The sequence below is a fragment of the Prinia subflava genome, chromosome 2 (genome assembly GCF_021018805.1).
Source record: "Prinia subflava isolate CZ2003 ecotype Zambia chromosome 2, Cam_Psub_1.2, whole genome shotgun sequence".
In the NCBI taxonomy this organism is placed as follows: domain Eukaryota; kingdom Metazoa; phylum Chordata; class Aves; order Passeriformes; family Cisticolidae; genus Prinia; species Prinia subflava.
Window position 1 is genome coordinate 110,865,350 of NC_086248.1, and position 23,603 is coordinate 110,888,952.

Sequence of the window (23,603 nt, forward strand, 5' to 3'; positions counted from 1 at the left end):
GCAGTTCCTTCCAGCCCCACAACAGACAGCTGTGCTCACTGTACCTGTGTGTGTCTGACTTTTCACCCCCCAGGAGATTTGTCTACAAGATAAAGCAGCAGCTTGCGGAAATCCTGTGTCACCGACCTTACGCTTCTCGTAGTGGGGATCCCGGTGATGTTTTGTGCTTCTGGAAGTCCTGCTGACAGACACATCCATGTGTTTTGCACTCCTTGGAAATCTGAAAGAAAGATGTTGGTGCTTTACACTGTCTTCACAAACACTGGAGGCTTCACCACTGCTCTGTGGTTTTGCTGTGGCCAAGCTTACTTTCATTTTCACGTGGTGGAGGGGAATGTGGTGTCTGGGTTTTGGCCAGGGAGTGCTGGACTGAGGTTCTGGGTGATGTACCCTAAAGTCACTGCACACACAGGAATGATCCCTCTGGGACTGACAGGGAATTTTTATTGATGCCCTCCCTTGAGATCCGGGAGAGCAGGGGTATAAATGCACTGAAGTTACAAAGCTCTTAGTTGGGTGATGACTCTGAAGAGAGAAAGGAGCAGTGAAGGGAGGACGAGCTGGGCAGGGTGGTGAGGTGGGTGAGGCACAAGTCTCCTGCATGGGAGACTCCTGTCTTCTTGATGTGGAAGAAGATCAGATCACTGCAGATGAAGAAGGGCTTGCTGGGAGAAAAAATATATCCAGAAAGGAAAATTGGGATAAAACAATATCCCAAAGATGCTTGTTAGGACTTCAGAATGGACCTGGGCCTTGGACATCTGGTTGTTCTGAGTTAGAAGGAAGTGGGGTGCAGAGTCCCTGTGGTTTTAGAGGAGTTCATGGGCACCTAAGAGCAGGCAGCCGCATTTCAGCCTTTCCAAAGGAGCCACATTAGTGTCTGGAATTGCAGCCTTCTCCTCAATATCACAGCAAAACTTCCCAAGACTGACTCCTAAATATTGATAACAAAGACACACAAATACACATAGGAAGACAAAGCCAGGCTCTCCTTTTCCTGAAGCTGGCACTGCATATGAGACAAAGATTTTCCAATTCCACTCCAAGTGAACAGACATACACATGAATTTCTTTTCCTAGTTTAGAAAAGCAAAAAGTATTTCTTCGCCTTTGTTTCACAAATCACTAGGCTGTGACATTTTTCAGCAAAATGTTTCAATTAGAGTTTTATTGTTCTTTCTTTCATTTTTTGTTCCAAGTAAGATGTATTTAGTATCTTGTTCCACAGACACAGCAAGAAAGTAAATCAGAATTTCTAGGAAACTGGGAAGTCTCAAGTGAAAATACCTCAGTACAAAGCAAAGATGTAAAATTTGGGACATGGAAGTAAAACCAGCATTTCTTTTGGAGGAGAAGCTCTTGTATTCATGGCTTCCAGTTTAAACAGAAATGTCTTCCCTCAGCAATTTTGCATTGCTGGGCAACCTGGGAGATGTAGCACAACTAAAGAGTGAAAGTCCTAGGACTCGATGACATTAAGGAATTCCAGAGACCCTCCTACAGGAAACAAAAGCCAAAAAATTAAAAAGAAAGAGGCCAACAACACCTTCCAGTTAGAAACTCTCTGAAAACCAGTGTTTTACAGGCAAAAATGTCAAGGGAGACTGTCTTCTGGTGGCATATATTCCCATATTTCCTCTTCCTTTGGAGCTTGGCTAGGACATTTGTGTTGAGCCCAGTAACCCCACAGGAGGCTGAATAACATTTACTGCAATGTCTAGACATGGGAGAGCCTTGTGCCTCCCAAGTTAGCCCAGGATACTCTCCAACAATGGCACTTCAGGAGAGGGATTGCCAATATCTGATACTTGAAAGAGATGGCAAAAAAATCTTCCCCCTGAACAGTTACAAGTGAAGCTGACATAGCATAGAGGCAGGAAGGGAAGTCTCACTCAGGTGAAGTTTGGGGTTCCCTCTGGATACCCACAGGCTAATGAAGCTGGTGGCTCTTTGAATCTGCTGTTTGGTTCCTGGGAGCCATGGATGTGGAGAAAAAATCTGGTATTAAACCCATGAACCCCAAAAGGCGGTCTCTGGTTCTGCAGGGGTTCTGCACAGCCTGAGACAAGGTCTCCATTGCTGCAGGGAGCAAAGTTAAAGACCAGCTGCTGGTCTCACCATGGCATATACGTCCAAAATAAATCTGCAGTGGCCTTACTCCTGGTGTATACCACTAGACCAGATAGGAAAAAATTTTCTCCAATAACCTTAACTAGGAGAAAGACATCTAGAGCTAATCAAATAATGCTTCATGCAAGGCATGACCCTTCTCAGCCTGCAAACCACTGAGCAAACTTTTCATGCCATGGGGAGCCACCAGATCCTGATCCCTGAGCCTGAATAACATGTGGAGGAGGAGCTGGGAGGCAGAAAGTGAGAGCTGCCCGTCCCTGAGTTCTGCATCTCTCTGGCTCGCACTGGGTGTTGGACCACAGGGGTTCCTGCACAGGCTCACCTCCACCAGGCAGTTGGCACAGTTGGCACCCCCGATCCAGCACTGGGCTTCATTTTCACAGTAACATCACCAACCATCTCTAATTCAGTGGGAATTAGAGGCTTTAAGATCCGACTTCCATGATTCAGAAGCTTAAAATTTTGCGGGACGTGGGTGCGCTTCCCTCACGTGGGACATCTGAAAGGCCAAGGCTTGCTCATCTTCAAAATTACACGTAGTGTTTGGAATATCTTTCATGTCGCAGTGCAATTTCCAGCCTGAATGCATGTGCTGCACCCCTTTATGGTAAGTGTGTTTTAATTTAGGCCTCTGTGATGTAAGACCCTGAAAAGTGCATTTAAAATTGAAAAGGCAGCTGGTCCTCAACACTAAAGGCACAAAGACGATACCACAAAACGTCTTCTGAAGGGTGTGCCTTCTTCAAACACACCTTCATTAGAAAGATTAAAATTCAGAAGAGAGAAGGCACATGTCTTACGGTCATTATTAAAAAAAACAAAACCAAAAAAGTCAGTGGAAGCATTATAACTACGAGTCTAAGTTTAGTTCTTTATCCAAGTTGCATGTTGGCACAAGTGCAAAGGAAAGAGCTCTTGTTTAGGCAGCAAGCATTTGTAGGTGAAAACACTACTTTAAAGGGTGAAAAACGTGTTTCATCTGCAGGGAGTTATTTTTGAACTTGGAAATCAAGGCATAAAGGATTCTCCTAGGGTGGAAATTCACACCGGAGCACTTTTACTCAGGCCACACAAGGCAAACGACTACAAGCATGTCCTGTTTGATGGGGCACCTTCACAGCAGCATTTCATTTTAATCCATGAGGATATAAACTATAAGAGAATTAGCAGTGTGCTATTTAAGCTTGAAGCATTTAACTTTGCTCCAAAATTATTCTAAGTTTTGAGCAATTCTAGATTACTAGAATTACTAGATACTCTAGTACCAGATACTCTAACTCAATCAAACATCACAATATATAATTTATTATGTTTTAAATTTTTTTTTTCAAGATCTCTTGTTTCTCAGCGATTATCTCCACCCCAACACTTGAAAAATCAATATAAGAAAATACAATGAAGTGCCATTGTTAAAAGGTCAAAGCCCCTTTTGGGGTAGTTGTGTGCAGCAAAGTTACTGCAGAGCTTCCCCAGCTTCCTGCAGCAGGAGACCTTATGATCAAAGAAAGCTCTGGCTGTGACTTTGGTGACAGCTAAATGGTGGTGGCACCAAGTCCTTACCACTGCTTGCATTCTTTGGAAAGCACAGGGCAACAGGCTCTGGTGACCCTTCTCTAAAGGTGCCTTGCTCATCCTGTTACTAGGGCAGGTCCATCTGCAGAGGGGATAGGACTCACCTTGCCACGGGAAGGTGGAAATCTTCTCTCCTTTCTGCCCTCTCAGGATTTTAAAGAAGACAGCCATCCCTGTTTCTTTCAAGAAAACAAAGACTTACCCCACTTTGCCTGCAAGCCAGAGAGAGGCCAAAATTTAGACTGCCATCTCACAAGACTTTGATCAAGCCTTGAGGGAGAGCTTTCACGTTTGTTACTTTCTTAGAGTGAAAAACATCACAAAGAAGACCCAAATCTCTTTAGAGCTGAGCAGCAACGAATTTGTAGGAAGTGTTTCAATGTCACGGCTATCTAGAGCATTTTGTGTGGCAACAAATTAAATACTGGTGGTGTAGCACTGTCTTTGGCACAAGGAGAAGCAGTTATGTGCAAGGAATTGGCTCCAGACCATGTGGTTATAGAGCACTTCCACCCCTCAATGAGTTTTGGACTACAGCTCCTGTTGTACAGAAGGAACAGATCAGGTGGGAGAGAAACAGAATGCAAAAAATAAAGGAACAGCCCAAACTCTGTGATATGTTTGATGAAGACAAAACTGATGGTATTAAAAAAATACCATCATTCACCAAAATGTCATCTTCATGAGCTCTCTGTCTGTTAGAGAGCTCTCTCTCTTGTTTGGTTTTTTTTAAATGGTGACAAAATGCAGAGACTCATGCCCACACTGAACCCGTGACCCATGAAGACAGTTCCAGCATACATTTGTGTCCTCCACTACGTGAAATCAGGAGGCAGGAATTCACCATAAGTCACTGAAGGTCCATAATGGCTATTTAAATAGAACATCTCTTCTGATCCTGCTGCCACTGCCTTCAGTGGGGCTGAATCAGGCAGTTATCATCAGTGCCATGTAGCTCCTCCCTTTCAAACCATCCCTCCAGCCACACTTTGTAAAGCTGCAGTCAAATAATTATCATGTGTAAAAGTACGTGCAGGAGGGGATGAAATTCTCTTCCTAAACATAGCTTACAGCACATCCATTTAAGTGTAAATTCTGGGGTTTCTAGACTTGAAGAGAAAAACAGAATCAAAGGCAAATGTTTACCTGCCATGGATATGGAGGTTTCCTTCATAGTCTCTTCAACTGAAGTCAAGTACTCCTGGTTGGGGAAGTGAAGCTTATTTTTCAGAATGTTGTCCATTTGCTGTTTTCTAAATAATTCTTCTTGGTCATACTAAACCTTAAATTAACCCCCACTCCTACCCGCTTGCAATTTTAGCACGATGGCATTAACTGCAGGAGCAACAAAAAAAGCCCTTCAGCTGCCACTTCAGCACGCCCCATATCTTGGATTGTTTTAACTTTCAGCTTTTAAGGTCAGAACAGACATCCAGCAATAAAACCACACAGAGAGCAGAGCTGTGGGTCTTCATTCCCTGCTAGGAGCTGGCATCCATATTGGACTATATGCACAGGCCCCCAAGGTTTTTGTGTGGAGTGACTAATTACTTTTCCCCTTAGAGCTGGGCAGGGAAGCATAATATGTGTGTGATTACCAGAACATAGAAGGAGCATAGGATTTTTTTCCATGGGAATCCTTGGGAACACCTTGGAGGGTGGCTGTCTAAGGAGGTGTTCTCTGCAAGATCATTAAAACTTTCCTCCCAGCTTCTTCATCATGTGCTGCAACTTATCCCAAAGCTATTCAGTGGTGCATGGGGTTAACCATGAGCCTTCTTTAGCTCTAACTCTCCACCTCTGAGTCCTTCCAGGACACTCATAAGCCATGTGCTATATTTGCCTAGCTGGAGTTGTTATGAGGATGTTGACACAAGGGAAAATATCTGCCTGGAGAAGAGGGTGGACTGGCACCCTTTGAAATTAAATATGGCCAAGCATCTGCAAAGGACTGAGTGGGTCAGTGTCACCGAGCAGCCCTGGAGCCAAAGGCTGAGTAAATGAGGATACAGGCAGGGTGCACACAGCTCATTTCCCCTGTGTGCCGTACACCATCAAGCATCTGACCCAGCCACATCAGCATTTCCATATTTCAATTGCTTCATTTAACTCCAGAAGCCTTTCCTGACTGATACCTGTGCGGGGCTTTCTCCCACAGCCAGGTCTAGACTGGGTAAACCTGCAATTATAAGCACTCAGACACTGAATGGGACCCTGTACTCACAGCAAGACACCGGGTGCCAAAAGGAGGTCAAGCCACAAAAACTGGTTTTGCCAAGTCGTCACTCAACTGTTGATCATGTCACCTGCTGAGGCTGATCAAAGAGCTTTGCCATACAGGGGATGAGGGTGTTCAGAGGGGATGTTCTCACAATAGCTGTGAGAGGAAGGGAGGAACACCTGAGTGAAGTTTGGCTATCACAAGGCAGCTTTCTAAAATACACTTAAAGGTTCAAACCTAATTCAAATAACCCCCAAGAAAGGGAGGAAAAGGTGTGCACAGCTCCAGTGTTTTTCTGAGATCCATCCACTTTGGTGCTTCCTGAAGTAAAACCAGATTATTTGGCATCTGTTTGTTCAGTTCCCGTGAGGCCCTGAAACAGCTGTATCAAAAATGCAGAAACCTCTCAAGGGTGGAAAGGCATCTCGAGAGAAGAGCAGCCCTTCCCTCAAGCCAAAAGTAGCCTGGCTTTAGGACTAATCCTGAGCTTGTAGGGACACTTGCAAAGTTCCTGCACACTTAGTTTTTAATTTGATAGGCCAGGCCATGCTGAGCTGGGAACTCACAGGAACAAAGCAATGCTGCAGAACTGGCAGCAGTAACTGAAGGGTTTGGAGCAATTTTTCCTTTCAAGCATTCAGCACAAAAAGATATGCAAAAAAGCTGAAGAAGCAGCTGTGCACCCATCTCTTGTGGAATCCACGCCGAGGACTTGACTCTAGTGGCACTCCCAAAACCATCGTCCTGCACCACCCCATGTGAAGGAATCACCCCCACCAACACTGCTGGCTCACCAAACCTGCTAATGCCACCTGGGTGGAATTTGGGGGTGGGAAGGCTGAAGTGTTGAACTCAAGATTAGAGCATTTCCCTGCTATCTGCACCACAAAGACAATGTGTCATGTGCTCGTGAGACTACAATTCAGGTTTGTTATCGTCCCTTTATATCAAAAGGAAGTTATGCACACAAAGGAAACACCAAACCACCATGTCAGGGGGGCTGTAAATCACTTACTACTGAATATTAAGAGGGCAACAGAGCACCCAGTAGGAAAGCAAAGGTTTCGCCATCTCCCCATTTCAATAAAGTTTAATTTATTTTGGGAGAGGATGAAGGAGAGCACGAGGTTTGAGGAACACAGGTACAAATGACACCAAATTTGTCCCACAGGCGTGACTCATGCCTGACTGTGTGCACTGGTCAGTGCCTTCCCAGCCATCAGCACATTTGTTGCTGTTGCCCAAGTTGATCCCGTGGTGTGCAGAAAAGCCATACAGGCAACAGCGCAGAGATCACTGCAGTGTTGCTGCCTGCTGTCCTAGTAAAATGCAGGTTTTACAAAAACCAAAACGTGGAGAAGTGGGATAGTCAGCTCATCTGGCAGCAAGGGGTCCTTTCTGCTTGCCTGCTCTGGTCTTAGCAGCCTCCAAAAGGGCATCCTGGGAAGACTGAAAGAAGCTCTCCACATCCTCTTCCCCTGGCAGGTGCCCGAAAGCATCCTGACAATTCTCCAAACCACATGCTAAAATCCCGCTCCTGCTGAAAAAACCCTCTGTATTTCCAAGCTCTGTGACCTCCCAAAAAGTGTCAGCCCTGAAAGACTTTACTCTTGACTGCAAAGGTTGCAGATTGTTTCTGTAGCTCCTAAATTCTGAGCAATTATGATGGGGAAAAACACAGATGTAATCATTACTTTTAAAATATGATTGCTGCTCGAAAGAATTATTGGGGGGGGGTAATTGTCTGGAGGATGGCATGATTCAGGACTGCTGATTTCCACTCCTCACTCATTCAAAGTCACCAAGTGAGTCAGTGGAAAAATTATTGAATTCAGCACAGTCAACAGGGTACCAACATTCATATTTAGATTCCTAAATCAACAGTGTGGAAGATTTCAGCTCAGAGGCTGAAAGGTTTTTCAAGGGAGAGTAAGTGAAAGTAGGAGGCTACGTTGCAAGCCTGCAGTAAATGCCATCCTAAACCTTGACACTTCAAATTCCAGTGGTTCTCATCCTAAATAAGTGCTAGCTAAAGGTGTAACAGCACTCAGCGAAGCTCATTCCAATCCAGGCAGAAACAAGGTTTTCTGCAACAACTAAAGTATTACTCTTTACATAAAATAAATGTTTCTTCTGAATATAAAACACAGGACAGTCACAGCAGGCAAATGGTTAGTATGCAGGAGCTGCTGCCTTGAAGCTCTGCCACCAAAGGCTAATTAATTCTAGGTACCTTAACGATCGCATCCCAGGGAAGCGCTATTCTGTGTCTGAGCAGAAGCTCTGTATACAAACAACACAAAGCACAAACAGAAATCACACCTCTGAGAGAGAGCCTCTTCATTCAGAAAAAGTCAGTCAGCTCAAACACGCTACTCACAAGAGCAGGCACGGTAACCTGAATATTAGAAAAATAAAATTCAGTACTTTGGTGAAAGTGATAGTAAAGGGGTTGTGCAGTGAGTGAGAGAAATCATTAGGAGAATAAATCGCTTAGCAGCTTGCAAATTGGCAGGACAGTGAAAGCAGAGATCAAATAAGAGATCTTGCAAATCCACAGGAAATGACTCAAGAAGCTAGATCAAGTAAAACTTCAGCTTCCAAGCCTCAGACACATTTGCTTCTCACCATCGGGATAAATATGCGCACACGCAACATAAGCACATAAAAATACATCCAGATCACACAGACAAGCTCTCAAGTATTAATCAGACAGTGATTAATACCCCGTCCTCCTCAGAGGTATAACCATTATAATGGCCTTTTAATTACATGATTGTGCCCTGGGTTTTTCACATGGCTATAACTCTCCTCATATTCTGCTTCTGTCGTAACCAACTGCTAAATGCCAAGCTCCCCAATTCAGGCAATCATCAATGTTCTGCTAATCACAGAAATTTTTGGCAGGAAAGATTTTGAGGATGTTAGAGGTCTGTGCAATCTCAGCATCCTTTGGGGGAAAGAAAGGACATAGGATGAGTGGAAATGTGTCAAATCATTACATCTGGTCTCTTACTGTACAGCAGCTGAAGACGTTCCTGCCATTTCCTTGCCCCAGCCGCTTACTCCTGCTCTGACACCTCCTTTTGCTGTCAGCTCAGCTTTGCCAAGATGTTTATCATGCCATTCTGCAAGCTGCATCCTTGAATAACTTTCCAAAAGAAAGAGGTATTGGGGGGTATTATTAGCTGGGACCATTTAGCAGACCCAGCAGTGTCACTCCTCAGCGGGGGATGCATTAGCACAGCCGAGGGGGTGACAAACTGTGCTTTGCAAAGGAATGGGTGGGAAGGGAGTGGGGGAATAGGCAGCACTGCCACCCAAAAGAGCACCCACAGTCTGCCAAAGGGAGGGCAGCAGGCTTGCACTCTCATCCATTATCTGGTGTGATGGCCAAACCTCTAGCAGTGACAGGAGCATTACTGTAACACTGTGCCACAAAGCTGCAGATTCTGGTACCACCTCCAAAGGACATGCTGCTTCTCCCTGAGGAGAAGATTTCAAAGCTTTCATCAGCTCTTGCCTCCGTCTCATTACTAGCAGTCCACAGATTTCTCTCCAAGTTTCCACTTCTGCTCCTGAAAAGAAAATTTACAGCACTTAGAAACTGAAACCCAGCGGAGCAGAAACACAATTCCCACACCAAAATCTGAGGGCCCCTTGAAGACTACATCCCACGGACTAGACTTGAAAGTTAAATCAGTATGTGACTCCCTTAGGAAGTGCAGCCATCTCGAGACTGAACATCCCAGTGCAGCAAGAGCAGAGAGGGCACATCTCCCTGCCTGCAGCGGGAAAGGGATGCTGCAGTGCAGAGGCCTGCAAAAGCCGGAGGGCAAGGTGATGTGCTCAGGTGGTACAGACATATTTCTTCATTCTCCAAGGATTGCTTGATCACAGAGGACCTGATGGAGGAAGCAAATCCAAAACTCACGGCTAGTTACTCAACCTCATGGGCCAAACTATCTTTTCAATAGCCAGCTCCTGTTACCCCTCCTCTGTGGACCAAGCAAGTCCTGAGGGCAGATGTCACAGTGTAGCCATGAACACAACACAAGTTGGCAGTGTTTACACTTATGGCACTGTTCATTGCAGCAAAAAACATTTGAATTGACCCATGAGGAAAGCTGTGCGATGTTACCAGCATGATGGCACAGCAACCCTGAATGTGGCTCTAAGGGGCAGGTTGAGGTGAGCCAAGATGTCTAGAAAAGGGTGAAGCTCTGGAGCACATGAGGAGCGGCTGAGGGAGCTGGGGTTGTCTAGCCTGAGAAGAGGAGGCTCAGGGATGACCTTATCACTCTCTACAACCCCCTGAAAGGAGCGTGTGGCCAGGTTTGGGGTTGGCCTCTTCTCCAAGTAAACCAAGTGGGACAGACAGGACAGGAGGACTCACTCTTATGCTGTGCCAGGAGAAGTTAAGGTTGGACATTAGGTGAAATTTCTTCACAGAAAGGGCCATTAGACATTGGCATGCGCTGCCCGGGGAGGTGGTGGAGTCACCATCCCTGGAGGTGTTTCAGGGCAGACTGGACGTGGCCCTCAGCGCCACGGCCTGCCTGACACGGTGCTCGGTCATAGGTTGGACCCGATGATCTCAGAGATCTCTTGCAGCCTAATCGATTCTGTGATTTTTGCGCGCGGCCTGGCACGACTGACCCACGTCTCGCTGGGTCGGGCTGCGCAAGGCTGAGGGGGCCGGCTGAGGGCGAACCGGGCGGGCCGGGCCAAGAGCAGCGGCGGGCGGGGCGCGGGGGCTGCGGCGCGGGGGGCGGCGCCAGCGGGCTGAGGCGAACGCGGCGGGACCGCACCCCGGGCGCTGCGCTGCGCCGCGGGGCTCGGGGGGCCGGGCCGGGGCGGCGCCTCTGCCGGCCGCGTCTCCTCCTTCCCCGCCGCCGCCGCTGCGGCTCCCTCCCTCCTCCCTTCCCTCCTCCCGCCCGGGTCCGGCGCTGCCCTGCCCGCTCCCGGCGGTCGCGGCAGCGCCGCCGCTTCCTGCCGGGGCTCCCCGCTCTCCCTTCCCTCCCCGCCCGCTCCGCCGCCCCCCGCGGCGCCCCGCCATGGCGTGATCGCGGCCATGGGGCTGGCCCGGCGCCGCCGCCTGCCCCCGGGCGCTGCGCCGCTCCCCCGGGCCCGGACCCCGCGCCGCCGCCGCCGCCGCCGCGCCCCGCCGCGCCCCCGCGGCGCGCTGACCGCCGCCTCTCCTCCTCCGCCCCCGGCCGCCGCCGCCCGGCGACGAGCGCGGCCGTAGTCCCCCCTTCTCCCCCCCCGCCGCCGCCCGCGCTCCCGCGCCGTCGGGCCCGGCGCGGCCGCCAGCCCCGGCCCGCCGCGGCGCGGCCTCCCTCGCCATGTGAAGCTCGGGAAGATGCGGAGGCGCAGCCCGGCCGCCCGCGGCGAGGGATGAGCCTAGACGGGGAGAAGATGACCGAGGAAGCCTACCCTGACGAGTGAGCGGGGCCGGGGGCGGCGGGCGGGCGAGGGGCGCGGAACGGGGGGGAGTCTTTGTTGCCCCGGCGGGAAGCGGTGCGGGTCGCTCGTGCCCGTGCCCCGCGCGGACGGACGGACGGACGGACGGACGGACCGGCCGCGGGCGGACGGAGGGACGCGGACACGCGCGTTCGTGTGCGCGCCGCCCGCCCGCGCATCCGCCATTTCGCGCTCCCCCCGGGCCGCGCTCATTTGCATACGGCCCTTTCATTCATAAAAACCCCCGGGAGGGCGGCGCGGCCCCGCCGGGGTGCGGGGCCCCGGGGCACGGCAGGGAGGGGGCGCAGCCCCGCGCCGCCGCCGCTCCCCGCCCCGCCTGAAGGGCTCGGGGCGCCCGGCGGGGGCGGAAGCGGCGGGGAGGGGAAGGGGGGAGCGGTGCCCGCCCCGCAGCCCCGGGCCTGGGGGGGGTCGAGAAGCGGAGCCGGGGCGGGGGGGACACACGACGTCGCGGATCCCCGCCCCGGCCGCCGCCGTTTTGTGAATAGGAGGGCGGCCGCCGCCGCCGTCACATGACGCCGCATTCATAAACCCGGTCACCGGCGGCCTCCCCATTCACCGCCACCCCCCGCCGCCCACCCCCGCCCCGCAGCGCTCCCGCCGCTGAGCAACCCCCCCGAGATGCCGCACCGAGGCTTCTGAAATGCCCGACGGTGCGCTTTTTCCCTTTTTTAAATGCTTTCTTCCCCAAAATAAAAGCCGAAGCTGCTGCAGCGGAATGGCCGGATGGGCTCTTTGCACGCCGTGCTGGCCCAGGGGCTGTTCCTGGCTATCTCCTTCGGGGTTTTGACAGTCGAGAGGAATGACTCACTGGCGTGCAGCACTGGGCTGGTGCCAAGCGCCATAGGATGTACCGTGCTTCAGAACGGCTCCTTGCAGGGCTTGTAAAGCACCGTCAAAATTGTGCAACTTTCTGGCTCGGTTTTGAGGTCCGAAAAAATCGTAATTGGTGGCATGCACCCTGCTTGCACCTTCATCGTGGTAAACTTACTTTAGGGCGATTTACTGGAGAAATATGAGTGGCGAAGGAAATGGCTTCTGCCCCCAGCGCGTGTGTGGAGAGGAATTGTTATTTGGCAGCTCCTAATGGAGAGACTATAAATATGTGTTTATATGTAGCTTCTAAAATAGTGGTTATTTTGAAGTTGGTAAGGTTCTTGCAACAAAAAAACAAACAAGCGAAGAAAACCCCCCATTCCAAAAAAGAAGTGGTTGCATGCAGATTGGCGTGACCTAACAGGCTGGAAAAACATGGCCAACTCATTTCCACTGAAAACCTGGTTCTTCATTTGGTTGGTTTTATTTTTTTTTTTTAACTTTGCAAATTGGACAAGAGGAAGAGAAGTGGGTCCCAGTCTCTGGGTTTGAGGACATGGGGCCAAACCTAACCCAATTCAGTGGACAGAAATCTGGCGCTCACCAGCCTTGATCTTGAGGCAAGATCTTGCTCCAAAATTGTTTTCCTGCAGGGCTCAGTGCAGAGGTGAGTGTCGGTGTAAAACACCAAGCCCTTGGCTCTGATGGTTAGCTGGGGGATTTTTTTCCCTGACTGTAGGCTGCAGTTTGTTTTGGAGTGAATTCTTCTGCCACGTGCTGCTGCACATGCCATGCTGACAGAGGCATCAGCTAATGGTTTTCGTGTGTGTGGAAGCTCTCGGGTCGTGCCACTCTCCTGGGGTCACCTGTCAAGCCAGCAGCACTGTGCCATGGTCCCTTGGAGATGGGGAGCACTGGTGGTGACCACAGGGAGCTGGTACCCAACCAATTCCCAGGCCACTGAGAACTTTTTCTTTAGGATCTGGCTGTGCTGACTTTGAGGGTCAGTGCTGCCTCGTGGTCCTTACCTCAGTGCACATCCCAAGTGGGCTCTCATCAGAATTTGGTGCAGGCCTTGGCTTTGTAGGGCACGGCGAGGTGTTTTAGGTAAGCCATGGCTTCCTCTGCGAGCTCCTCGCCTTGCATTGATTGATAGCGTTGCTGAAGTCGGTGACTCACGGGTTGTTTTTTCATTTCGGTGGTGGGTGAAGTGATTTGATTTTTCTTTTTTTTTTTTTTCCCTCCAATATATATGGTGTTAAAAGAAATAAGGACAGGCTCTTCTGATAAGTTTTCTCAAGCTGTCAGAACAATGGTAGTATAGCACGCTATTTGCCCTAGATATCTGGCTTTAATTTGCATAGCTATTCTTGTTTCACTGAGTGCACTCTGAGCAAATGTTAACAGCCAGATTACAAAAAAAAAGGACCGCTGTCAGGATGCCTTTTAAAATAACCCCCTTCAAGTAAATAATAAGGGTTTTCCTCCCCGTTTTTCTTTTTGCCTTTTTTTCAGCAGTTTCTTGAGAACAGCTCGGTTAAGACTTTCAGTTTTGAGGTAATTTGTAAAACCGAGGGGGGAAACAAACAGGGCTTAGGATGCTGGAAACTCATGGGTCCCTTCAGAACTGCACCATTCCGGATCGATACTTAGAGGTCAATTTGTCATTGCCGAGCGAGCGCCTCTTTCTGCATCCCAGCCTTTATATTTCTGCTTCTCTCCTTGCCCCTCGCACGCTGCAGGGTGGGGGCAAAATGAGGATGCCAGGTAATAAATCAGAGGCTGGAAGCTGCGATTTGGGGGGATTTCAGGCAGCGCTGCTCCCAGATGATGGGCGACCCTCTCCCAAACCATCCTGGATGGGGCTGTCCGTGGCTTTTCCGCCTGCGAGGAGGAGAACAGAGCTGAACCCTGAACGCCCGGAGGCTGCCGCCTGCTCGTTCCGATGCACGGTTCCAAGAAAGTCACAGGAAGTAATTAAATGGAAAAGGTCAGAGAACGAGGAAGTGTTGGTCCTCCGCAGCCTGGCGCTGCTCGGGATGGAGGCGCGATGCCCTGGCTGGGCCGTGTCCCGGGAGTGTCCCCGCTGCTGCAGCGCACGCCTGCTTCATTCCAGCGGGCTGGGAGCGCTCCTGCCAAGTGTTTGCAAGTGGGACTGGTCCCCCGGAGGGTTTTAACCCGAGCTGGGTTAAGTGCCATACGTGTAGGGTTGCTGTGGTGGTGCCTGGGACGGCAGAATGTGGCGTGAGATCGCAGCGATGTGTTTTTCCAGTCTGAGGAAAGAAAATCAGACTTAAATTGCTCTTGCTGGTGCTTTTGCCAGTCTCAAAATCTCCCTTCTCTCCACTTCTGATGTTTACTCTGAATACTGAGTCTATCAGTATCGCAATTTGCCCTTTGTGCTAAAAAAAAAATATTCCCCCCTTCATTTTCTCTACATTTTTGCCCCATTCTGATGATTTTTTCTGTAGGTTTCAAAGGCAGCTCATTCAGCTGCATTATTTTGCTGCAAGTTTCAGCCAGAGAGGAAGGCATGGGACACACTGTGTTATGACATTATCACTCGCAAATAGGACAGGAAATGAGGGATTGCCAAAATATAACTGTTTATTTCTTGGCCTGAAAACATGCCTGTTTAAAATATGACATGTAAGTAGCTGCTTTGTTCGGTCTCTGGGAGAAGTTGTTGTTTATAAGGGAATAATAGATCTGTCAGACGAAGACGAGAGGGAAAGAAAGGAGGGATTTACCCTTTCTACTCCTGTTTTGGAAATGCCTTGAAAAGAAGTTGTAGGTGGAAGATGTATGGAGAGGGTGTTTGGTCAGACAGCCGGAAGGGAAACGTATGGGAAGAGGGTTGCCACAAGTGGAAGGGAGCTGGATTTTTAATTTCTCACCACATTAGACCGTGCTGTGACCCCGTGCAACCCATGGATAACCCAGATGCAGTGCTGAAAAGGAGAAATCAACCTGCCTTTTGGCCAGAAAATGAGGTTTTTTGGTGCAGCTGCCCTCCTTGAGGAGGTGGGATGGCGTTGGAGTGCGGCGCAGATGCTGCACCAGCAGTGGAATCATCTTTGACCTGTTTTTGCAGCCTGTTTTTTATCTCACTGAGGCACACCCCGGAGCGTGGGTTAAAAGGTAGGTTTTATCTACCTGTTTAATTAAATCCTGAGGCTGCAAACAAAAGTGCGTTGTGTGGCAAGGCTCGCTCTTAACGTGGGCTTGGTTTGCTGTTAGCCGGATTTCAACCACAAAATTGTTTCCTGTCGGCCACCAAATTGCAGGGAGATGATGGTAGTTGTCCTTCTTCTTCTGGACCAGGCTTGAAAATAGGACCTCAGGAATGAGACACAACTTGACTATGGGTTTCAAGCCCTCCTTTTTCTTCCTTACACGCTCTGACATGCTTAAGGAGTTGATAAATTCAATTTCCTTCCCTCCAGCAGAATGGACCTAGGAACTGCTCTCTACAACAAATTCATTGAAAAATGTGGCTTTTTTGTTCTCCCCTTTTTTTCCCTCTTTTTAACAGCACAAGGTGATATTTCATGCAAGAGTTGTGCAGGGGTGGAGAGGGCACAGAGATCAGTGAAACTAAAAGTACAGCTCTGGAGACTGTGTTTTTGATATATGCCCTGTTTGCTAAGTGGAGCATTTGATTTTTCGAGGACTTAGGCTTCTAAAGCAGTGTAGAATTTTAAAAAGAAGTAAAATTGAAAAGGTCAGTTGACTAAAAAAGGCACAGATAGACTGTGGAGTTGATTGACAGGAGATAAGGAACTGCAGCAGGTCCCAATTTCTTTAGACTACCAAAAGCAAGCAGGAAGCTGTTGTCACGTAAATCCCAGCACTGGAAAGAGAGGTCTGCTCCAAGCCTGGCAGCAAGCAGAGCAGGGCAGCATCTCCCAGCACCTTGCTTGCTCTGGCCATTTCTTTCCACTTTGGTCATGGGTAAACTCAGCTGATGGTTTCTAGTGATTTATTTTCTTCTTTCTTGTTGTTGTTTTGTTTTGTTTCTTTTCTTACCTATTGGTTCTCTGCCAAGATCTTCTGAGTTTTCCTTCCTTCCCGTTTCTCTACCCACGTCCACCCCCTTTCTTTGTCAAATTTTCTTTAATCATTTATTTTTCTGGTGCTTGCTGTAAACCTGACCCAGGAAAATGCAGCTGGGCTGTGCTGGCCACCTTCTCTGTGTGCCTGACCCTCGCCCTGGGTTTTGCATCAGCTCTTGGGGGCAAAGGCTGGGTTTGCCCATGTGGTTTCTCAGGATTTGGTTCCTTGCAAGGCAAGGAAAGTCATCTGCTCCCCCCACTGCTGCATGGGTGTAGGTCGTGGGGCTGCAGATGAGGGGCAGGCCCTGCTGATGCGGCAGGAATAGCAAAGCAATGCACTACTGCTGCACTTCTGCCCGCCACAACAGCAGTTCTGGGAGGTTTATCACCATCGGGTATGGCACCCACAAATGCTTCCAGCCTCTTTTTTCTGCTCCAGCCTGATGTCAGACAAGTGTTGTGTGGGCAGGTGGACATCACCTCAAAGTCCAGGAGGATGTCTTCCCTCCATCTCATTTTCTGTCTCCATTCCCTTTTCTCCGCACTCTTGAGGGTATTCTTGTGCTTCTTGCCTCTTTCGTTTTGATCCTGTCATGTGTCACACTTGTCTGGGAGCAGGGCTTCTATGACTCATGCTGCAGCCAAACCCTCATGGCAGGATTTTCTCCTCACATCAGGGGAAGGTGATCCCTATAACGTGCACCCAAAGTAGCCAGTGGAGTAAAACGCTGTCCTACCCCATGCAGTAGAAGTAGATGCTTCACCTTGAAGTAAAGGTGTTTCATCGAAAGCATTATTACAAAGCCTGCTTTCAAGGCTGTTGGAGACCTTTCTGCCAACAGGTTCTACCTGTTGCAGTAGGTCTAAAGTGAGTTTTAACCCAAATTACTGTTTTAGTCTCTAGCCGGCTTGTTCTTACAGTCTTTGAAAAACTTTATTCTTTGACTTTCTTTGCTTGCAACTTACATTTCAAGGACTACGTTTTGGGGATTTATTGTGTTCCTTCCCCTCACCTTGTTCTCAACTCCTACGTGTAATCAGAGGAGAGATCTTGAGTCTATCAGCTGAGTACTGCTGATGACTATTCCAGCTAGGAAGGAAACTTCTTACTGGCAGGCGTAGGGAGGAGGGTTTACAGGACTTTCTAACAACAGAAGTTTATTTCCCCATCTGTGGTGTTGTGAAAAGTGGGATTGCAGAGTTGCCCAAAGTGCTTGGACTTTGACAGCAGTGTCTGGCAAGGAGAAAAGCATTCCATGACCTGAAGACTGTGATGATGATGAGGCTTGTTGCTTGCTAGCTGGAGCTTTTTGTCCAGGGTACTGCGGAAACGAGGAAAAACGCAGGCCAGAATTAGTGTCACTCGAAGGACAAATGGCCTTTCACAGAAGCATTATTAGGACTTGTTACCTGTGTACATCTCTCCCTAGGAACAAAAGTGTCTCGCTCTTGCTGAGAGTAACCACTTCCCCCTCTCTTTTAATGGGAGGGTTGAGCTGGTCTCTGTTCCAGCTCTGCTGCTGCTCTTTGCCAGGCTGGGAGATGTGTTGTAAAACCTGATAGCATCTTGTGATCCTGCATATGGGAAACACATCTCCCGGCTTGTAGGGACCTGCGCTGCCCTGCAAGGACAGGAGCATGTTCTGCACATGCACTCAAGTCCCGAGGAGCTCTGGAAACACTTAGCTTGTTGGGTTTTTTAACTGCATTATACATACATCCTGTTTGGACAGTCCCATTACTTCTTTTCTTGCTAGCTAGAAGTGGCCGCTTCCCTCCTGTACATTAAAATGTAGAACATCCTTGCCTGTTTGAGTAATTGAGAGCAAGATTAGTTTCCATTGCAATACTTCAAATACACCAAAGGCATTCGTGCAGCAGAGTTTCAGAACACTGTGGGAAATCACAAGGCTTCTTCCCTAAACACTGCAGCCTGTTGCAGCACCACGGTTCACCTACCAGCTCCTGGCTGGTCCTCCCCTCACCTGCAGAAAGACATTCTTTTAAATGATGTGGTTTTATAGGAATTAAGTCCACACTTAGGATTAGTTGATGCCACTAGCAGCAATTAGTATCTGAGCTAAAGCACACTTGTGTAATTTACCTTTTTTCTTTGAGTCTCTAGACCATTTATGCTTTTTATTTGTTTCTTAATTCCCATCCTGGTGGTGGAAAGCATTTTTCTGCGGGACATACACGAGGTGTCTCCTCATATGTGGGTCTCCCTTCTTTCTATGTGGTTTTCTCCCTTTGAATATTGGCAGCACTCCTTTTTCAGCAGTTGTAATGACTCCTAACACATAGCAGGTCCCTGTTTCGAGGGGGATGCTGCCCACAAAGGTCCCCACCGTGTTCACTGCTCTCACTAAAAGCAGAGAGCTCAGCTTCCCTCCGCTCGCTGCCTTCCTTCGCTGGCATGTCCGAACACTGCCACCTGGGCTTCCAGAGCTTGCAGGGCTGCTCACCTGGTTTTGCAAGTGGAAAGGTGTGCCCTGGAGCAGAGAGAAGGTTACTAACTAGTGCTTCAAGCTGCAGCACGGAGGGAGGCTGTGCCCTGCCTCAGGTTGGGGCAGAAGGAGGCGAGGGGCGGGTGAACAGCTGGGATGGTGCCTCGGTGGCAGTCGGCGTTTCGGGCGGCTCGTCACCGCATCTGTCTTTGTAAAACCTGGAGGGCTTTGCAAAGGGAAGGGGAAAAATGTCCAGGTTCTAATACTGGAGAGCTGTTTCTCTTGTTTTCCAGTGGTCCAACGGATGCCATAAAAGAGCTGCTGGAAGGCATCAGCAGAGCTGGCGAGTATGGTCAGCTGCTGCTGTGGGGATCTGGCTCTGGGGTCACGATTATTTACAAACTGTCTCGTTCTTAAAAGTTACGTAGAGATCTGAAAGTACTGCCTAGGTTAATGAAACGCATGCTTGGAGGTTTATAGATGTGTAGCTTAGTTTTTGTTCAATTACTTACTTTTGTTTCATTTATTTGTGTGATTACTGTGATGCTTGGATCTTTGCACCTCTCCATCATTTGTCTGTACTGTGTTGGATGAGGATTTGAGGTCAGAAATCCAGTGTTTCAGTGGGGTGATGAATGCCTAATTTTGCTTTAGATGCCCCGTGCAGTGGGTCTTGATGATGTTAACAGGCTGAGAAATGCACTCTCCTCTGCTGGTAGGTTGGCTGTGAAAGAGCTGCTCTTCCACTTTGCTTAAGGTGGGGGCCAGACCTAGACCTGCCTTTTCCAATTTTCTCCACAATTTCGACAATGCAGCCACCTTCCATGATCACATTTCCTAAAAAACAAGGTGTCTGATTCCTTAGTGCTGATTTCTTCTTATTATTTCTTCTTATTCTTTCTTTTTATTTTCATTTTTGAAGTTGTATGAAGAGCCCTGCTTGCCTCAGTGGGTACAGACACCTGTGTTAGACCTCAGTGTAAATCTCTGTATTTCAGGAGCTTGTTATGCTCCATGTATTTAAAGTGTGTTTATAAATTTCAGAAAAGCCACTGATACTTCAGTGGTGAGCTTTTTTATTCTAAACACTGGTGAAATTACAGCAAAAGCTTTATCACTAGAGATTTATAATGCTGCCAATGTAATTCATCCTTGACTGAAACTTGGCATGGGAGGTGTTAAGCTGGTTGCAGCCCTTCATTGCTTTACGTGTTGTTACTGCATGTATGCAGTTTGGTGGCTGTAAAGAAAAAGAGGGTTAGGACATGGTATAGAGTTTTATAAAATAGTAATTCTCGTACTTGCATTGCTTGAATGACCTTGTGTTCTTAAAAAGGCACTTTAGTTGAACTAGAAGAAAAAGAGAGTGCAGAGCTTGTTTTCTGTGTTTAAAAGCAAGAATAAAAGGCCGCAGTACAATTAAGCCATTAGAGCTGCTTAAGGGGAAAATCTCCTTTTTTCTTTTCTGTGCAAGTATTTGGCATTTTGTTATAGTAATACTTCATGAGTGTATTGAATGGCTGGAAAATTACTAAGCAATGCTGGAGATGAGCTTGTGCTTGTTATTTGAAGGAAGTGAAGTGCAGAGTTAACCAGATTGGTTAAAAACAATAAACGAAATGACAAAATTAAAGGGGTATTGATAGGAGAGGGGCAGGCTGGTGTGGAGAGGGAACTGGAGGCACACAGAGAGCACGATCTCACAAATGCAGTCAGGAAGTTCTAGAAATACCCTTTATAAACACTGCATCCTACAGGAAGAACCTTAAAGTCCAAATAAACCTTTTCCCCTTGTGCCTGTGTATACATAAACTCCACTGATTTGGAAGATCTTATCAGGTCGGTGATGTGCCTTTTTACAGTAGTTCCTAAAACAAGTTGTATGATAAATATCAACTTTTTTTTTTTTTTTTTTTTAGCTGTTTGTCAGTTTGTTTGTGCTTTTATCAGTTACTGAAGTCTGTGTCTCCTTTACCCAGAGGTCCTAAACCTTCCCAGGTCATTCTGTCTGGATCAGTGACCATTTTTGGTTGGCATCCTTACAAATGCAGAGCTGTGCGGATGGGCAGAGTCAGGAGGAAGGTGAGGGATGACTTGATGTGTACATGGGGGATGATGACCTTCCCTCACCTCAGAGTTATGATTATGGGGATGTGATGTGCATAGAAATGGTTAGGAGACAGAAATAGGCTTATTTTGATGCCTTGGGTTGAACTCCAAAAGAGTTTGTTGATGCTGGGCTTGCTGTGGCAGTCTTTGCACGATGCTGGGCTGGATGATGTTAAAATTCGTGTACTTGCCTTGCTGTGATGCTTTTACCCAGCTTCTCTCCTGTGCTTGCACATTAAAAATCTTGATTCTCTCCCAGGCTTTTTGCTGTGTCCTAGGAGTAACTGTGTGCCCAAAAGCCGGCATCTGGCCAGGGTGTTCCAGTTTTTGGGTGTGGAGATAGCTGTTGGTGTGCCAGTGGCCTCAGCTGTGCTGATCCTTCCCCAGTGAGCAGTTGAGGAGCCCTTTAAAATCACAGCCTATGAATGAAAAAAATTACAGCTTAACAAAGTCTGCCACCAACCATTCATTTGGTTTGGTTCTGCATGTGTGCCTTTAAACAGGAGTCTTGAAATAAATTTCCAGTGCGTGCAAAAAAACCGCCCTCTTCATTCCAGATCCCCATAATCAGCAAAAGCGATTGTTCCCTAGAGTAAGTAGCCACATGGACTATTTTAGAAATGGTGGTCCTGAGATCCATAAATTGGAACACAAAAAGGCCCCATCTGAGGCAGTTTTATCTTGGTTTGGCTATGGAGCACTGAAATTCTGCAATGCTTAGTGCTTCTACGACCATTTACTCTGTATTTTCTAGTTCAGGAAAGCTCTGGGTAAACTGTAGACTGGGTTAATTAGTTGATAAAATCTGCTGTTCTATCCAAAAATCATTAAATAATGTATCTAGCAGCTTTCTTGCTGGTGGGGGAGTTTTGGTGGGTTTCTTTTTTCCTTCTTCCCTTTGCTATATCCCTAAGGAAGCGTGGGCTACCTTTATCAGAGTATTGGTGGAATAGCTTCCCCAACCTTTCATAAGGTCAAATAAAAAAATAAACAGCCTTTCTTATTGGAAGGAAGGGATGGGGAAAGAAGGGTGTTTGTATACACTTTCCCATTCATGTTTTAAAGAGAAAATACATCAACTTCTGGAGTCACTGCTGCATATCTCGTGCCATTATAGGAGTTGAGAGTTGGAAGCTTAATTTGCTTTCTCAGTGCTGACTTAAACAAAACCAAAGGGGAATAGCAGTGAGCAGGAGAGCACTTTGCTGCTTTGGGTTTGTCTCTGTTGGCCAAATGCACTCCACGTTCTGCAGTGACTGAAGCAATAAAATCACAGAGTGATTTAGCTCATCCGTTCTCTTTGGATTGTGAATATAACTAAGGTTTCTTTGTTGATTTGAGCTAAGGTGATACAGAGGGGAAAATACATATTTTTCTCCAGCATTTAAGTGTTGAGATTTTAAAATGCATACCTTTTGTGCAAATTTCATACAAAGAAAAAAAAAAAGCAATTAAGTATTATTAGGCTGTTTCCCTCTTTTGCTTGTTCTCTGCTGCAGGAATGGGAGGAATGATTTCTCACAAGACCATTTACCAGGTTTTGTGGTTCTGCATGAGTTTGGTACCCTCCTGAACATAGTCATAGCAAGTAGTGCTTCCTTCTACATATTTTAAGAAGGAAAAAATTGCTCTGAGGTACAAATGGTAGAGGTGGGACTGAAAATGGGCATCCCTGGTTAGACATTCTTGAGATCACCATTCACCTTGGGTCACAGGCAGTGAGCCCTGGCTATACCTGCTCACAGTGTGAGTGTTTAAAACAGCCAGGTGCTGCCTGTGTCCAGTATAAAGAAACCCCTGCCCTGTAAGCCAGGCTTGGAAAACCCAACTGCTTTGCAAGAGGCATCTGGATGGATCTGTTGCCTCTGTCCATGGAAATGTTTGACACAATGTGTAACATAAGCTGCTTGTTGTGAACAGTGCTGTGAAGAACTCAGTGATGGGCTCCAGGGAGCCTAGCTGAAAGCTGCTGCTTGCACAGAACATGCCTGCATTTGGAAGGGGTTGTCTCTTGAAATGGTCAGCATTAACTCTCCTTCAGAGAAGAACTGACCATCAAAGGCACATCCTTCGCATCCTCTCTTGTTTTTATGTGAGGGTGACTCTCCAAATCTTAGCATGCATTAAAAAATACTTGGTAGGTGGCTACTGATGTTACTTCTGAGTGTGGTTAGCACTAGATTTATTTTACAGTGGATATTGAAGTAAACAGTCCTGCGTGTAATGAGAGCAGTGGAGAGAGGAGGCAAGAGCAGAATGGCAGAGAAATTTATCTTAATTGGTGACAGGTCAGCAGAAGAAATATGGATTTTTTTTTTTGGTACTGATTAATTTCAGCTCATGGTTTTATTAACTGCCACGATGTGAATTTGTGCCAGTTGTGTCACCCTTTGCTAGAGAGAGCACAAGAAGGTGGTGGGTATTTTTCTTAGATCAGTACAAGTGAATCTTCTTTGTGTCTGCAGATAGTGTCTTCCAGTGTTAGACAGTGAGAGTCTTGCTTGGCTTATCACTGAGGGGTGAATTCCTTACCAGATACAGAGCACCTGGCTATTTCCTTACCTGTTAAGCCTTGTCATATCTTATGTGCTAGATTCTGCATTCTTTTAAGCTCTTTTTTCCTTAGGTGCATGTAATAAATGTTGAGCCCCTTACCTCTACTTCCCTGCGTGACTTTTGTCAGCAAGAAACTTCAGCTGCTCCCTGAGCTCCTTGAGCAAAGCCAGCTCCTCAGGACAGAAAAGGGAAACTCCTTGAGAGCACTCTCCA

The 23,603-nt window shown here is 47.7% G+C and overlaps 1 protein-coding gene across 1 annotated transcript in view; it reads left to right on the top strand.

Moving 5' to 3' along the window:
* The first annotated feature begins 10,682 nt into the window (after positions 1–10,682).
* Positions 10,683–23,603, top strand: part of SPRED2 (sprouty related EVH1 domain containing 2) — a 57,640-nt gene continuing 44,719 nt past the window's right edge. Inside the window, exon 1 of the mRNA XM_063391558.1 lies at positions 10,683–11,370. Coding sequence (XP_063247628.1) covers positions 11,324–11,370 — 47 coding nt within the window. The 5' untranslated portion in view covers positions 10,683–11,323. The remainder of the gene's footprint in view (positions 11,371–23,603) is intronic.